This window comes from Sardina pilchardus, chromosome 12, assembly GCF_963854185.1.
Source record: "Sardina pilchardus chromosome 12, fSarPil1.1, whole genome shotgun sequence".
NCBI lineage: Eukaryota > Metazoa > Chordata > Actinopteri > Clupeiformes > Clupeidae > Sardina > Sardina pilchardus.
The window spans coordinates 21,114,724-21,131,118 of record NC_085005.1 but is presented as its reverse complement, the minus strand read 5'-3'; the positions used below and the strand labels follow the sequence as shown (position 1 = coordinate 21,131,118).

Sequence of the window (16,395 nt, the reverse complement as noted above, 5' to 3'; positions counted from 1 at the left end):
CGGGCATTTAGTAGTGAGAGGATGTTCACTAAATGTGACAAAAAATATATATTTATGGGCTTGAAATTGCATACGATCACTGACACTTACCTTTAAGGGCCAAATGCATGTGACAAAGAGGTTATTTATAACTTTGTCTGTTTTTGTCATTGATTTTAGGAGTCAGCAGCTTTCCATTAAAAAGTAGGATTGTTTAGTTGGGAAACTCATGGTTTACTTAATCCACACATATAAGAAATCCAAACATTTCCAGTAGGCCTATATGAAAAAAGTGCAATAACATCCCGCTACACAAGTTTTCTGCACAACATTTGGACAAGCCTATATATGAAATAGTTTGAATTTTTTGGATGTCATACACACCACATTTGGAGGAGAAATGGCATCACCCCCAAATCATACCAACAGTGAGGTTTGGAGGTGGAGATATCATGGTGTGGGGCTGTTTTTCAGCAGACTTCAGCTGAAGGAATGATGAATGGAGTTATTTGTTCCGAGAGAATCTTGCCACCCACCAGGATGATGAGGATGAGATATGGCTAGACCATCCAGCAGGACAATGACATAAGCAACTGATAATGTAGGCTATAAAACAGCAGACAATAGTACATAATCATTTGCATGGATGTGCCGAAGCATTTACAGCTTGTTCAAAGGAAATGAGAAACTGCATTTTTGATGTGCACAAGTGACACTGTGATGTTAAGATTGAACAAGTACCGTAGTTTGGAGAATTTCAATTCGGATCTGAGAAATGTACCAAAGCGACGGAGAAGAAAGAATGGACCAAAATCATACCTGAATACTGCGACTGTTTAGCTTTGTCACACAGGAAATGTCTTGAAGCTGCCATCATGTAAGTCTTTTTTCCTGTGTCATTCCATAATTACAAATAACTCTACTGTGATTTATTTTTGCAGAGAGAATGTTCAGGACGACTGAGCGGCGGTCATATTTTCTTTGCGGTACATCTAATTTACTTTTCCTCTGATGCATTGTTTACCTCTAACTGATTTTGGGATCAGAGGGTAGTTATTATCATCCATGTTATAAGTTGTCCTATCTAATCAGTCATGTTAGAATTATGTGTGAGATCATCATATCTAATTGTTATAATGCATGTCTTGGATTCAGCTATTTACATTTCCATAGATTCATTAAGTTACTTTACATCCATTACATTTTGTTTATCTGTTCTGTTTATTTACACTGTTTGATTGCATTCAACATTTTTAATTATTATTATTATTATTTTAATCAACAGCACAACTGCAAGTTACATGCAGTACACATAGGCCTACAAACACTTATACATACAAACCATAAAACATTAAATTACAGAAATGTACACAATTAAGAGTGAAAAAAAAATCGATACATAAAAATAAAAACATGTGTGAATTACTTCTACTCTTGCAAATAATTCAGTTATGGTATGATACACACATACAATACAAAGAGACATTTTGATCCCCAAGGTTGTGCAAAAGAATCAGAGCTTTGTGCATTTAGTAGAACATTAATTTGTAGCTGTATAAGATATTTGTAACTGTAGAATGATTTAGCTGTTGGACAGATGTAAAATAGATTTGTAGAGTAGAAGTGCAGGGCATATTGATATTGACAATTACTTGGGCAAATCATTTTTATAATTGTGTGTGTGTGTGTGTGTGTGTGTGTGTGTGTGTGTGTGTGTGTGTGTGTGTGTGTGTGTGTGTGTGTGTGTGTGTGTGTGTGTGTGTGTGTGTGTGTGTGTGTGTGTGTGTGTGTGTGTGTGTGTGTGTGTGTGTGTGTGTGTGTGTGTGTGTGTGTGTGTGTGTGTGTCTAGTCACGAGGACACGTTCAGTGAATTCAATTCTGCCTTCGGGGTACTTATCATGAGTGTTATTCTACCACCCCATAAATCAATGGACTGTGTGTGTGTGTGTGTGTGTGTGTGTGTGTGTGACTGTCTCTCTCTCTCTCTCTCTCTCTGTATGTCTGTCCGTGCAGTGTATGAGACATGAATCAGGCTTTTAAGATATTGAACAAAAAAGGTCATTTCAAACATTTCACCAATATGTTATTATACATATAGTACAGTAGATATTTGTACAATCATTTATGGATGGCAATTATGTAAGTAATTACTAAAGTGTGAGGCATTATAATGCACAAGTTGCCTATGTTTGTTAAAGCCTCCTCTCACTGTTAAACCATATTGACCCCATTTAATGATGACCTTGTATTTTGTAGAATGAAATGCTGTATCACATCTTTTCATAATGGAACAATTCACAATATTGTAATATTATAGTATAACTATAGTAATAAGGATGTGGGATTTCTTAAAAGTATAATTTGGTTTAAAATTCATAAACATCTTTGTAAGTCATTAGCCTATTGATCACTTTAAAATCAGAATTGGATTTAAGACTTGGATTAAGGTTAAAGTTAGTCCTAAACTCTTCTGAATTGGAGACTTAATGATCTCAGAATCAAGACTAGAATCAAGGATAGAGGGTTAGTCCTAAACTGTTCTGTGGTGGAGACCTAATGATCTAAGAATTAAGTCTAGGTTCAAGGTTAGAGGGTTAGTCCTAAACCCCTCCGTGTTGGAGTCTGATCCTCATATGAACACCTCCACTGCCTCCACCTCCAAGCCGTCCAGCCCCTCCAGGCGCTCGGGAGGTCTGGCAGTCAGTTGCTTCACACAGTCTAAGGACAAAACAAACAAACAAATAAACAAACAAACAGACAAACACATAAAGGTGCTTCAGTGGAGTGGAGTTTTAGGAATTTGAAGGTACTGATGAAGTGTGTGTGAGTGTGTGTGTGTGTGTGTGTGTGTTTCAATTTTAAGCACCCAACATCGTCTTCCAGGCATTGCTGTCATCGTCACTTTAAAGGCACCTAATCCTAATCCTAAACCTAAACCTAATCCTAACCCTAACCTTAACCCATGCCTAACCCTAGCACCTTCCAGGCAGCGCTGCCTTGAAGACAACATTGGGGGCTTAAAACACCAAGAAACGTATGTGTGTGTGTGTGTGTGTGTGTGTCTGTGTCTGTGTCTGTGTGTCTGTATATACAGTATGTGTGTGTGTGTGTGTGTGTGTGTGTGTAATGGGTACATCTGTTTATGATTACATTGTTAACCTCTCACCTACACTGGCCTGCTCTGGACTGGTACAGGGCACAGGGTTGGAGGTACTGGGTGCCACACTGAGATGGCAACTGGAGCTGCTGGCTGTAGTGAGGGCCTGGGTCTGGTGGTGGCTGCTGGCTGTAGTGAGGGCCTGGGTCTGGTGGTGGCTGCTGGCTGTAGTGAGGGCCTGGGTCTGGTGGTGGCTGCTGGCTGCTGCAGTCGTGGGCTGAGGGCTGGAGAGAGTGGATGACGAACACTGGGCTCGCTGCTCCTCTGATTCAGGGGTCTCTGCTTCTACACACAAGGCAGCATGTGAATGAGCTGGCGGACCTGTAGACTACTCAGATTCCAGGCCAGTGTGTGTGTGTGTGTGTGTGTGTGTGTGTTATTACCTGTGCTCAATATGGATTGACTGTGTTTGCTGTCGGCAACACTCTTCAGAGCCTCTCGGAGTCTCTGTTGAAGGTGGCGGATTACTTCATCCTTCTGATGAACTAGAGCGGTCATCACAGCCAGCCTAACACACACACACACACATGCATGAATTATGCATGTTTACACATACACAAACACACACACACACACACACACACACACACACACACATATATACACACACACACACACACGTGCATGAATTACGCATGTTTACACATACACATACACACACACACACACACACTCTTGAATGCATACACACACTTACCTGCTCTCCATATCTGGGTCTGGCTGGTCATTTGTGAGAGAGCTGCTGAGTTTTGACAATAAGAAAGAAGACAGGTGAGCGATGGACCCAGGTGAGTCTACCTGTAAAGTGTGTATCAGTCTCAGGTGAGGTGCAGTTTTACCTGTCAGACTGCTCTGTGTGTCTGAGCTGCTGCTGCTGCAGCTGCGCTCGCAGCTCCGTGTCCAGCTCCTCCCTGCGCGCGCAGGCGTCCTGCAGACGCGAGAGCGCCCCCTGCAGCTGCTGGGCGGTGTGCGCGCAGGCCTGCTGCGTCCGCAGCTCCCTGCGCAGCTCGCCGGCGCGGCGCTCCGAGGCGCCCAGGGCCCGCTCCGCCGCAAAGGCGTGCACGCGCAGCTCGTGCCAGCGCACGCGCAGCTGCCGCAGGTGACGCTGCAGACAGGCCTGCTCCTGCTGCTGCAGCTCGTCTGGACACAACGCACAGCCGCAAAGCGGTACAACAACATGACTGTTTGAAGTGAGGGATCATTATGGCATATTTATTTATTTATGTTTATATGACAGTGACAATGCACAATATATAATTGAGCCAGATTTAAGCCACAAGGCTAATTTACATCTCTAGTCCCTGGACAGGAGTTGATGTTAAAGGTTTAAAAAAAAAAAAAAACAAGAAACGCAATGAGTGGGAGCAATGACCAACGCACATGTCACAGCAACATGAACACAGTAATTATGGGGAGAAAAAAAAAAGAAATCAACTAAAAAGACATCACAAACTTTGTACCACTATGCGGTACATCTAGGTTATGCGTGTGTGTGTGTGTGTGAGCTCACTCTGTGTGATGAGGGCCATCATCTGATGTTGGTGTCGGTCTGCAATCTCCACCTCCTCAACAGCCTGTCGACTGGTTTCCTCTAATCTGTCTGTCAAAGAAAACCACCAATCGTAAAACAGCACGACTCAGACTACCTTCCTGCAGTGTTGTTCTTGTATGTGTGTCTATTCATGTGTAAGTGTGTGTGTGTGTGTGTCATCTTAGGTAGTGTTGTGCTGCTGCAGTCTCCTTTGTTGGTGTGTGTGTGTGTGTGTGTGTGTGTGTGTGTGTACCTTGTAGGTCAATGTTGAGCTGTTGCAGTCTCTTGATCTCCTCTAGTAACTGCTCCCTCTGCTGGTTTTCTTCAGCTTCTCTGTCAGCACAGGTCTGGATCAGCTGACTATACGCGCCAGAAATACGCCTCAGCTCCTGCTCAAGCTGCCAGAAACACACTGGTATTACCTGTGTGTGTGTGTGTGTGTGTGTGTGTGTGTGTGTGTGTGTGTGTGTGCGTGTGATTGTGTGTGTGTGTGTGTACACTGACTTTCTGTATCCTGAAGCTGATATCCTGCTGGGTGTCCAGCTCCCGCTTCAGCCTCTCGTTTTCCCAAAACAGCACCTCCATCTGGCCATGGCGGGGCACGGCAGGCTCCCAGCCCCCGGCGGGCCCAGACACGGCCACAGATGGGGGCACCATGGGGCGCATCGCCGGGGGCACGGGGGGCAGAAAGTGGGCTTTGGAGGAAAGGCCAGGGGGGTCATACCTGTCAAGATGACCCAAAAACCCATTAGAATCATAAATGGCCACAGCAATAAGAACAAATCACTGATTCTTTTTTACTATTTTGTTACATGTTCCAAATGTAAAGCACTTTGAGCTGCATTCTGTGTATGAAAGGTGCTATACAAATAGATATATTATTACTATTATTATTATTATTATTATTATTATTAGGCTATTGTAAGACCCAATTCAATTCAGCTTGATTCCTACAGCACCGTGGCTATGTTACGCTCTCCAGACATAACACCCCCTCTAAAGCAAGCATAGTTGCACACAGTAGACTATACTTTGAGTGGCATTATTGCTATTAACTCACATCTGTCATTTTCTCTGTTAACAAAGAATCATGTGACCAAAACATCACAAGCAAAACCTTTAATATCTGGGCCTGAGCTGAAGCTAAACTGAGCTGAAGTTTGCTCAAGATCATACTAATACACTGAATTCACCTCTGGTTGTTTATGAGACAGAAGACAAGCAAACGCAAAGGCTTTCTCATGCACACATGAACACACACACACACACACACATAGAGAAACAAACGTACAAAAAACACAAGCACAAAGCCTGAATCACACACATAGATTTGCATAGATACCTTGTCTACACACACACAAAAACAGAATCCACAAAATATTGTATAATCATGACAAACACAGAAACACACACACACACACACACACACACACACACACCAATTCTGCCATGTGTACATGCCTGTTGCACTGGTGGAACTCAGGGATGTGCTGATGGGCGTGGAACACTGCCGGGGCTGATGGGAAGGGGGAGTGGTCTTCCCTGAGACCCTTAGTGGCAGAAGTCATGACCCGGCACTGGACCAGAGACATGAGCTGGAGGCGGTTGCCGAGGCAGTCTCCATGGTGACAGGCTCCCTCCCACTGCGTTTTGCTGTTGCGGGGGAGGGGCTCGGCGGCAGGATGCTCCTGTCCAGGGGGGTCCTGTCTGGCAGAGAGGGCTGGGGGGGGCGAATCCTCCGCCGCCACACTCTCCATTGATGAGTGAAGGCTGCCATTTCCCATCCCGGAGCTTGGCAGACCTCCACCACCAGGGCTCCCATGATGCACTGGGTTGGTGAAATGGCCAGAAGGATTCATTTACCCCTGGCGAAATGTTTAGATTTAGAGCATATTTTTACTTGACCATTTCCATTCTTCTGACTGGAAATATCACAGACTCATCCTAAGAGGTAGTAAAACAGTGTCACATTCAGCAATCATTTGCACACGACCGCTAATTGCCCATTCTGTGATAAAAAAAAAAAAAGAAAAACAGTCTTTATAGGCAGCCCAGGCTCTGAAAACTCTGAACTAAACCCAAATTGATCTGTACATTCGCATTTAAATCTAGAACTAATCAGAACTAAATACAACCACTCATCTGGCAAGTGGCAGGCTTAATACAGTACATGACAGACTGGAGGGAAGTAGAGTAGGTGTGCTGAAAACCTTCCATCGTTGTCATTATATCGCCATCATTCCCTTAAGAACCGACATACACAGTAATATGCTAGTGCATACATGTCATGGAACAATGAGCACATTGACGGAATATCAATTAGATGAAGTATTCCGATTACATTTACCACTTGAAACCAGTAAAGTGGTTCTTTCTGTGATAATGTTCATTATATCATAAGTTCATTTCAGAGAAGCACTGACATCATCACAGTCTCACTCAACAAACTGAACAAACTGAAAGTGATGGAAAGAAAATACAAAATTCAACTTTCAGAACAATCAGAACTACAGTTGCCTCCACATCTGGTTAGAACCTTACCTGCTGGTCGGATCCACAAACTCACTTAGTTAGAACTGCAGCCTTAGTTTGCTGGCAAAATTCAGTCGTTGGAAAATGCCTCAAATAAATATCCATATGAACTTTTGCATTTGATGAATTTGTTATTGGTGTGCTCTGAGAGAGTGTATGGGCATCTGAAGAGCGAGCGTCACCCTTGATGAGGGCATCTGCAGATGAGCCTGGCATATGTGATGGCGCTAACGGACATGTGACATGTTATTGACTGCTTATTGATGGGCTACCAAAGAACGAGAGATGGGATCCATGTGAGGGAGTTGCCTGCTCCACTATACACAGCTGAGCTGGAACACAGCTATGCAGACTGCTGCAAACAGGTTTATCACAGAGCAGAGGTGATCAGTCAACATGTTATTGAAAACATGGTTGGAGTGAACAGAGTGCAGTTTGGGGTAAAAAAAATAGTTTGAAAAAAGTTTGAAGGGTTTTGTTGCGTAGCCTTCAAAGATTTTAATTCACAATGGATTTGACAAAGCCCTCTGAACAACACACTTAAAAGAATGAGAAGTCTTTGGCGCAGGCCCGGACCCATCCAGTTCTTGGAATGTGTCAACCCTGCAAAGCCTGGTATTAGCTGGATATATACCCTGGAAATTCAGAGTTCTCGCGAGAGCACAATTTGAATTGTGTCTGCAAGATACTCTGGCAATGAGCAATGATGCATTGGGGGGAAACCAATCGCATCGGTGTGTCTGATATAGGCGGGTATATATATGCTCATATATGCAGTATGAGATAGTGCTTGGTGCTGCCCCTCGAGTTGGGCCATTACATTATTTGTGGCCAGACCCTTAATCTGAAAGAATACCAGGGTCTGGATTTTCCAGGCTACAGCCTATACTAGGCTATTCAACCACTGATATGACATTAGGATTGGGTGCGAGCTATAATAGATGAGTGACGGGAAACACAGGTAGAAATCTCAACCCAATGAAATCTCGCTTGGATCACTATGGAAAAAATAATAATAATAATAATAAAATCTTTTTTGCTCGGTCCGGATGTCACTACGTTTGGGTCCGGATCCGGACCGGAGTCCGCCTATTGAGTATCCCTGGCCTATAGCAGCACTGGAGAGACGATGGTTGTGGTGGTGGTGAGGAAGGAGGGGGGCATGGAAATCAAGGCTCCAGTATGGACAGGTACTGTAGTACAGCTCTCCCTGAAACTTCAGAAGCTTCAGGTCACTGTGATAATATGTGCACAGTCCTGGGTTTTCATGTATGGAATGCATGGAATTCAGCAAACATTGTAAATCAAAGATTAACAGTGACCAACGTCCTTATAGGACACTCCCACCACTTGGCGACCATCTTGGTAATGACTTCGACGTCATATTGCCATAAAAAGTACATCAGGCAAATCTGTTTTTACATCTGAATTGAACGATAAACATCTCTACCTAAATACTAAATAATACTTATTTACAGTGCATATCTCATCTCTGTCTAAAATGTTTTTCATGGAACAGTATGCTGCTAGTTTAGATAATCTGCACATTTCTGGCCTTGCCTTGGCCTTAGGTATCAAATTACATCCTGCCCATGTGAATCCACCACTGCGGAGCAGGCAGACCTTTGTTTCCCTGGTGGTCATTACACAATCCCACCCCTCTGCACATTCTGTGGGAATGTTTCTGTGCACACCAGTCCGCAGAGTTTGTCGGTGTGGACAAAATGACACATACTGTAGTTCATCGTAGTTAAATCGTCTGCTCGGGCGGTATCTTCATAGTGCCGGAAATTCCTTCAGCTGACCTCAGACTTGGACTGGGTAAGTATACCATAGAAACGCAGTACATATGCCTTTACAGACACCAGTGTACCATAGAAATGCAGTAGGCTACATGCCCTTACAGACACCAGTGCGCTGACAGTCTACTCCAGCGGCATGCACAGAGAACTTTGGCTGTGTTTTCCACCGTAAGGTCCAGAGATCATGGCATAACTGGGAGTGGCTTATTCAGTGTATGTTGCAAGGTTTTCTTCTGTTTATATGACTGCAGTCGACCCTGAATTACTCTTGTCCTCTGCCAGGTGAGTGTTCTACTTAGTGAATCCTGGATATCTCTTTGGGTGTTTTAAAAATGTATTTATATAGCATATGCATTCAAACAGCTCAAACGAGATTGACAGAAGACTGAACAGCAAACATTTTTGATGCCTTCGATAGTTATATGACCTGATAGAGGCAGTACAATGTTGTCTGTGCTATAAAATGTTCAGTTTGTCTCCCTTGCGTGCAAGACAAATTTCCTTCGGGGCAATAAAGGCTTCAGTCATTCATTCATTCATTCATAACAAACAGTTTGACACAACAACAAGCTGGTTTAACACAACAACTTAGGTCTTAAGTTAACTTAAGTTATATTTGCATAAATCTGTCAATCCTCATTAGTCACAGAAACTGGTCTCGTTTAAATCAGGGAAGTTTAGCAATATTACCAGTGACACACAGTGTTCTTTTCTTTCAGATTGGTTAAGATGCATTACATTACCTGGACAGCCTTGGTGCTGTTGGTCACTCTGTCCATGAGTTCTGGGGGTAAAGTTCTGGTGTTCCCGGTAGATGGCAGCCACTGGGTGAACATGAAAGTCATCATTGAAGAGCTTCACTCTCGAGGTCACAACATCACCATAGTGCGACCCTCAGACAGCTGGTACATTAAAGAGGAGTCTCCCCATTACAAGGCCATTACTATCCCCTCCGCTGGAGGCTTTGATGAGGAGTTCTTCAGCACCTTTGTGAAGAGACTGCTGGAGATACGGAGAGAACAAAAGTTCTGGAGTCGTTTGATGTTCGAGTTAGAATTATTTAGCCAGTTCTCAGAAATGCATAGGCAAGCTTGCGAGATGTTGGCAATGATGTTTCAAGACGAGGCTCTCATGAAATCGCTTGAAGATGCCAAGTTTGATGTTGTCCTGACTGATCCAGCCATGGGTAGTGGAGTCTTTTTGGCACGACGTCTTGATCTTCCATTGGTGTTAAACGTGAGATGGACAGTCCACGGAGAGGCCCATTATGCTATTGCTCCCTCCCCTCTGTCATATGTCCCCTACCCAAGAACGGAACTGACGGACAACATGACTTTCTACCAGAGACTTCAGAATGTGCTGGCTTGGACAGTGGGCTCTATTCAATGGCCAATGATGGTTTATTTTCACTACACGCCGTTTTGTAAAACTTTTTTTGGCCCCGACGTCGACTACTTCTCCCTGTTTCAGGATGCTGATATCTGGCTCATGAGGAATGACTTCACATTCGAGTTTCCACGCCCAACTATGCCTAATGTGATCTACATGAGTGGCTTCCAATGCAAGCCTGCTAAACCACTTCCTGCTGACCTGGAAGAGTTTGTCCAAAGCTCAGGGGAGCATGGGGTCATCGTCATGTCCCTTGGAACTTTGTTTGGGGAGCTTCCGAGTGATACTACGGAGAACATTGCTGCAGCTTTTGCTCAGCTTCCGCAAAAAGTCATCTGGAGATATGAGGGTACCAAGCCCTCGACTCTTGGCAACAACACCTTATTGGTGAGCTGGATGCCCCAAAATGACCTGTTGGGACATCCAAAGACTAAAGTGTTTGTAGCCCATGGGGGCACCAATGGTGTCCAAGAGGCAATCTACCATGGTGTCCCAATAGTAGGCCTGCCCCTAATCCTGGATCAGCCTGATAATATTTTCAAAATGGAGGCAAGAGGAACCGCTAAGGTAGTAGACATTTGCACTCTAGACAGAGCTGTGTTTAAGGAGGCGCTAGAGGAGGTGCTCTATGAGCCGTCCTACAGGGAGAACATGCAGAGGCTCTCCAGGATCCACCATGACCAGCCCATGAAGCCTCTGGACCACGCCGTTTTCTGGATCGAGTTCGTCATGAGGCACGGAGGAGCTCCTCACCTGCGCACTCAGTCCTTCAGGATGTCCTGGATCGCTTATTATTCTGTAGACGTCATGCTGACTCTGCTTGTGGCTGTGTTGCTCGTACTTTTGATCATGTTCCTGGCAATCAAAAAATGCCTCTCAGTTTTATTCAAAAAGAAGGTCAAATCTGAATAATACTGTATGTTCCTTCAGGGCTGCACGATAAAACATGTCTACTTCTTTTTCTTTTCTTTTCTTTTTTTTTTTATTAAGTTTTGCCATAGGTTATATACAGATACAAATGTACAAAAACCCACACAGGAAACATTTCGTACAATGATTGATTGAAGTTATTATTTTGAACTTGAGAGCAGAAAATAAAACATACAACATATAGAGACAGTAAGGCAACACACTACGCTACAGGGAACAGAATACTGTGTGTGTGTGTGTGTGTGTGTGTGTGTTTGTGTGTGTGTTTGTGCATGTGCATGAACAGATGTGTCTGTGTTAAATAAAACAATAAAACAAATATTAAAAGTTAGTAGTAGTCTGTATTTGGTCATGATGAACTAAGAACTAAACCCATGGAGTGGGAAATAATATATTTTAAATATATTTTAGTGAATCTTAAACTTCCACACGATCTATTTGATTATTATGATACTACATTGCATCCTCATTCCTGCACATGGCTATGTCTTCTTCAGTGAACACATTGTCAGAATATATAAACTCCCTTTATTTGCTCTGAGAAAGGTCAAAGCATCACAAGCAGCATGCAAGCTGGTAGTTTATATTGGATTGTTTACTTAAAATGTTAACTGAACTTTTTCTCATTACCGTATATGTAAACAAAAACAAATATTATAGACTTAGCCTATCTGTGGTAAATCTAAATAAAATATATTATTCTTCAGTTGCATAATATACAAAATAAAAGCCATAAAACTATAATAGTAACTGGGAAATGGGCAGCTCCTGAATATGCCATACAAATATATAAATAAAAACTGACTTGGGTTCTGCTGTACCTTCGGTGTCAGTGAGGGTCTGCTTGAGGAGGTGGACTCTGGCACAGTATAGTATTAGATTTATGGGCCTTCTCACACTGGGCACGGCACAAGTGAACTATGCCCAGTGTGTGTGCACCCTAATAGACTACCATGCCATAGGTCACGCATATGGGGCAAACCACCTCCCCAGTCTCCATCGGTCTTCCATACTACAGTCTACATAGCACTCGGAATAAAGATAGATAGTTACAGTAGATAGATAGATAGATAGATAGATAGATTGCCAGTCTTTATTGTCCCATAGGGATAATCATTTACACACATTTTCCTTTCATGTTCCATAGCACAGCAAACATGTAACACAGCCTATATCCACCCATGTGGCATACATCTCATCCACACATATTAATGCTGTTATCCCATCCTTATTGAACACCAAACACACATCACATTAAGACACCCACATGGACACATCACAAAATGAAAGCTACAAAGCAACTGAGGTGGTGGTGGCAGCAGCGTTACAGCCTGTTCAGCACTGCATGGCGGGTGGGGACAAAACTCTTTTTTTGAAACAGGCTTCAGTCCAGTTCAGTGCTCTGTATCTGTGGCCGGATGGCTGTGTCATTCATGTCTGATACGCTGGGTGTGGGGAGATTGATGGAGGCAATCTGTGGGATTGTAGTGAGATTGTTTTTGCAGCATTGTAGACCAGGGGGAGCAGTACAGCAGAGTGGGTTGAATAATGTTTTTGTAAAGTAGCAGGAGGTGTGGGGGCAACAGAGAGGGCTTTCCGTTTTCTTATGCCAGAATTATGCAGAATTAAAATAACCCCACATCAACACTATACCTCACATCAACACAATACCCTTCACCATACCATTTCATTCTCATTGAGCTCAATGCAATTCAAACCAGCTAATAGGCTAACTGAAATAAAACCATGTCAATCTCTTAGTATGGTGAAGGGTATAGTGTTGATGTGGGGTTATTTCAATTCCAAAGGCCAAGGGGACTTTATCAGGGTGCATAGTGTCCTGGATCCATGAAAAAACTGGCCTTAGAGATAAAAATAGAAATAGAAATAAAAGTCCTCCATGGGAATTGAACATGGGCGTTCCAATACTCATGACCCCTGTATTTTAAGGAAAACATTTATTCATTTACAATACATTATTCATTCACAAAGAATATTGATGTCCTTAAAGGTTGAATATTTCCTCATGTTTTTTCATTTAAGGCATTAAGATCAATTTCCGAAAGATGATTTTATATTTAACTTTAAGCATGTGTTCCATGTGTGTTTTCTTTATTAATTCTAAATCAATGCAACATGCATCAAATACACTCAATATGAAGAACATATTTTGCATATTTTTGTAATTTCACTCATTAATGCAAACTTCATTCAACTTACTTTATGGTCACTCACTGTCAAAGAGGAGGACAAAGTACGAAAAAAATAAAATAAATAAGAACACATGAATGCATGGCGTCCTTTTTAGTCACCTGTCTAACAGAAGCACATTTTAGCATTTGTTTAACGAAAACACATGTTTTCAATTGTTTTCATGGAGAATGGACACATTTGTTGTCTTAAGTGACAGTCTACTCCAGCGGCACTGAGAACTTTGGCTGTGTTTTCCACCGGGTCCAGAGATCATGACATAACTGGGAGTGGCTTATTCAGTGTATGTTGCAAGGTTTTCTTCTGTTCACATGACTGCAGTCGACCCTGAATTACTCTTGTCCTCTGCCAGGTGAGTGTTCTACTCAGTGAATCCTGGATATCTCTTTGGGTGTTTTAAAAATGTATTTATATCGCATATGCATTCAAACAGCACAAACGAGATTGACAGACTGAACAGCAAACATTTTGATGCCTATATGATAGTTATATCATCTGATAGAGGCATTACAATTTTGTCTGTGCTATAAAATGTTCAATTTGTCTCCCTTGCGTACAAGACAAATTTCCTTCGGGGCAATAAAGGCTTCAGTCATTCATTCATTCATAGAAACAGCTGGTTTAACACAACAACAAGCTGGTTGAACACAACAACTTACTGTAGGTGTTAAGTTAACTTAAGTTATATTTTCATAGATCTGTCAATCCTCATTAGTCACAGTAACTGGTCTCGTTTGAATTAGGGAAGTTTAACAATATTACCAGGACACAAAGTGTTCTTTTCTTTCAGATTGGCTAAGATGAATCACGTTATCTGGACAGCCTTGGTGCTGTCGGTCACTGTGTCCATGAGTTCTGGGGGTAAAGTTCTGGTGTTCCCGGAAGATGGCAGCCACTGGGTGAACATGAAAGTCATCATTGAAGAGCTTCACTCTCGAGGTCACAACATCACCATAGTGCGACCCTCAGACAGCTGGTACATTAAAGAGGAGTCTCCCCATTACAAGGCCATTACTATCCCCTCCGCTGTAGGCTTTGATGAGGAGTTCTTCGGCACCTTTGTGAAGAGACTGCTGGAGATACGGAGAGAACAAAAGTTCTGGAGTAGTTTGATGTTTGAGTTAGAATTATTTCACACGGTCTCAGAAATGCAAAGGCTAGCTTGTGAGATGTTGGCAATGATGTTTGAAGACGAGCCTCTCATGAAATCGCTTGAAGATGCCAAGTATGATGTTGTCCTGACTGATCCAGCCACGGGTAGTGGAGTCTTTTTGGCACGACGTCTTGATCTTCCGTTGGTGTTTAACGTGAGGTGGACGGTCCACGGAGAGGCCCACTACGCTATTGCTCCCTCCCCTCTGTCATATGTCCCCTACCCAAGAACCGAACTGACGGACAAAATGACTTTCTACCAGAGACTCCAGAATGTGCTGGCTTGGACAGTGGGCTCTATTCAATGGCCAATGATGGTTTATCCTCACTACACAGCGTTTTGTAAAAGATTTTTTGGCCCCAACGTCGACTACTTCTCCCTGTTTCAGGATGCTGATATCTGGCTCATGAGGAATGACTTCACATTCGAGTTTCCACGCCCAACCATGCCTAATGTGATCTACATGAGTGGCTTCCAATGCAAGCCTGCTAAACCACTTCCTGCTGACCTGGAAGAGTTTGTCCAAAGCTCAGGGGAGCATGGGGTCATCGTCATGTCCCTCGGAACTTTGTTTGGCGAGCTTCCGAGTGATACTACGGAGAACATTGCTGCAGCTTTTGCTCAGCTTCCGCAAAAAGTCATCTGGAGATATGAGGGTACCAAGCCTTCGACTCTTGGCAACAACACCTTATTGGTGAGCTGGATGCCCCAAAATGACCTGCTGGGGCATCCAAAGACTAAAGTGTTTGTAGCCCATGGGGGCACCAATGGTGTCCAAGAGGCAATCTACCATGGTGTCCCAATAGTAGGCCTGCCCCTAATCCTGGATCAGCCTGATAATATTTTCAAAATGGAGGCAAGAGGAACCGCTAAGGTAGTAGACATTTGCACTCTAGACAGAGCTGTGTTTAAGGAGGCGCTAGAGGAGGTGCTCTATGAGCCGTCCTACAGGGAGAACATGCAGAGGCTCTCCAGGATCCACCATGACCAGCCCATGAAGCCTCTGGACCACGCAGTTTTCTGGATCGAGTTCGTCATGAGGCACGGAGGAGCTCCTCACCTGCGCACTCAGTCCTTCAGGATGTCCTGGATCGCTTATTATTCTGTAGACGTCATGCTGACTCTGCTTGTGGCTGTGTTGCTCGTACTTTTGATCATGTTCCTGGCAATCAAAAAATGCCTCTCAGTTTTATTCAAAAAGAAGGTCAAATCTGAATAATACTGTATGTTCCTTCAGGGCTGCAAGATAAAACATGTCTACTTCTTTTTCTTTTCTTTTCTTTTTTTTTTAATTAAGTTTTGCCATAGGTTATATGTAACATGCCCATTTTTGAGTTTTAAAAAGGTCATGCATTTTTCTAACATTTTGTAATGGTATTTTTTATTATTACTATTAGGCATTCATTATGCATTTTGTGGTGAATATGTTGCCTTATTCATTGTACCGAGGGACTTTTATTTTGAATGCAGTAGTGATGAAGCAGTGTTCCATTGATTGCCGCGAAGTAAACTGAGGAAGTTAGAACTAAATGTTAGATGATTAGCACCCTCCGTAAGGGAACAAGTTCTTACGGTGGTGGTTTTGTTGACTGTAAATGAGAAGAAACTTCAATAAACACCATCAGTTCAAGACCTTTGACTATCATTACGGTGGGGATGCTACAGTAAGAACTTTACCCACACCTGCATCTCGCTGGCTGGATAGCTAATC

The 16,395-nt window shown here is 43.0% G+C and overlaps 3 protein-coding genes across 4 annotated transcripts; 2 read left to right on the top strand and 1 right to left on the bottom strand.

Moving 5' to 3' along the window:
* Positions 1 to 1,306: 1,306 nt before the first annotated feature.
* On the bottom strand, positions 1,307 to 9,129 carry LOC134097390 (angiomotin-like 2a). Its single transcript, XM_062550272.1, has 10 exons — positions 8,935 to 9,129; positions 6,129 to 6,532; positions 5,172 to 5,391; positions 4,921 to 5,065; positions 4,647 to 4,736; positions 3,976 to 4,276; positions 3,834 to 3,878; positions 3,520 to 3,644; positions 3,146 to 3,421; positions 1,307 to 2,697 (listed from the first exon to the last, which is right to left on the bottom strand). Exons 2-10 carry the CDS (start codon positions 6,524 to 6,526, stop codon positions 2,609 to 2,611), a joined length of 1,689 nt encoding a protein of 562 aa, XP_062406256.1. The 5' UTR covers positions 6,527 to 6,532; positions 8,935 to 9,129; the 3' UTR covers positions 1,307 to 2,608.
* On the top strand, positions 8,863 to 11,550 carry LOC134097512 (UDP-glucuronosyltransferase 2C1-like). 2 transcript variants are annotated; one of them, XM_062550384.1, is made up of 2 exons: positions 8,863 to 9,020; positions 9,721 to 11,549. In XM_062550384.1, the coding sequence occupies exon 2, from the start codon at positions 9,731 to 9,733 to the stop codon at positions 11,300 to 11,302; it is 1,572 nt and encodes a 523-aa protein (XP_062406368.1). In that variant the 5' UTR covers positions 8,863 to 9,020; positions 9,721 to 9,730; the 3' UTR covers positions 11,303 to 11,549. The 2 variants fall into 2 exon arrangements, with proteins under 2 accessions (XP_062406368.1, XP_062406367.1); XM_062550383.1 differs by lacking the exon at positions 8,863 to 9,020 and adding an exon at positions 9,171 to 9,283 and having other exon boundaries at positions 9,721 to 11,550.
* Positions 11,551 to 13,827: 2,277 nt separating this feature from the next.
* On the top strand, positions 13,828 to 15,993 carry LOC134097513 (UDP-glucuronosyltransferase 2C1-like). Its single transcript, XM_062550385.1, has 2 exons — positions 13,828 to 13,883; positions 14,322 to 15,993. Exons 1-2 carry the CDS (start codon positions 13,843 to 13,845, stop codon positions 15,901 to 15,903), a joined length of 1,623 nt encoding a protein of 540 aa, XP_062406369.1. The 5' UTR covers positions 13,828 to 13,842; the 3' UTR covers positions 15,904 to 15,993.
* Positions 15,994 to 16,395: the final 402 nt, after the last annotated feature.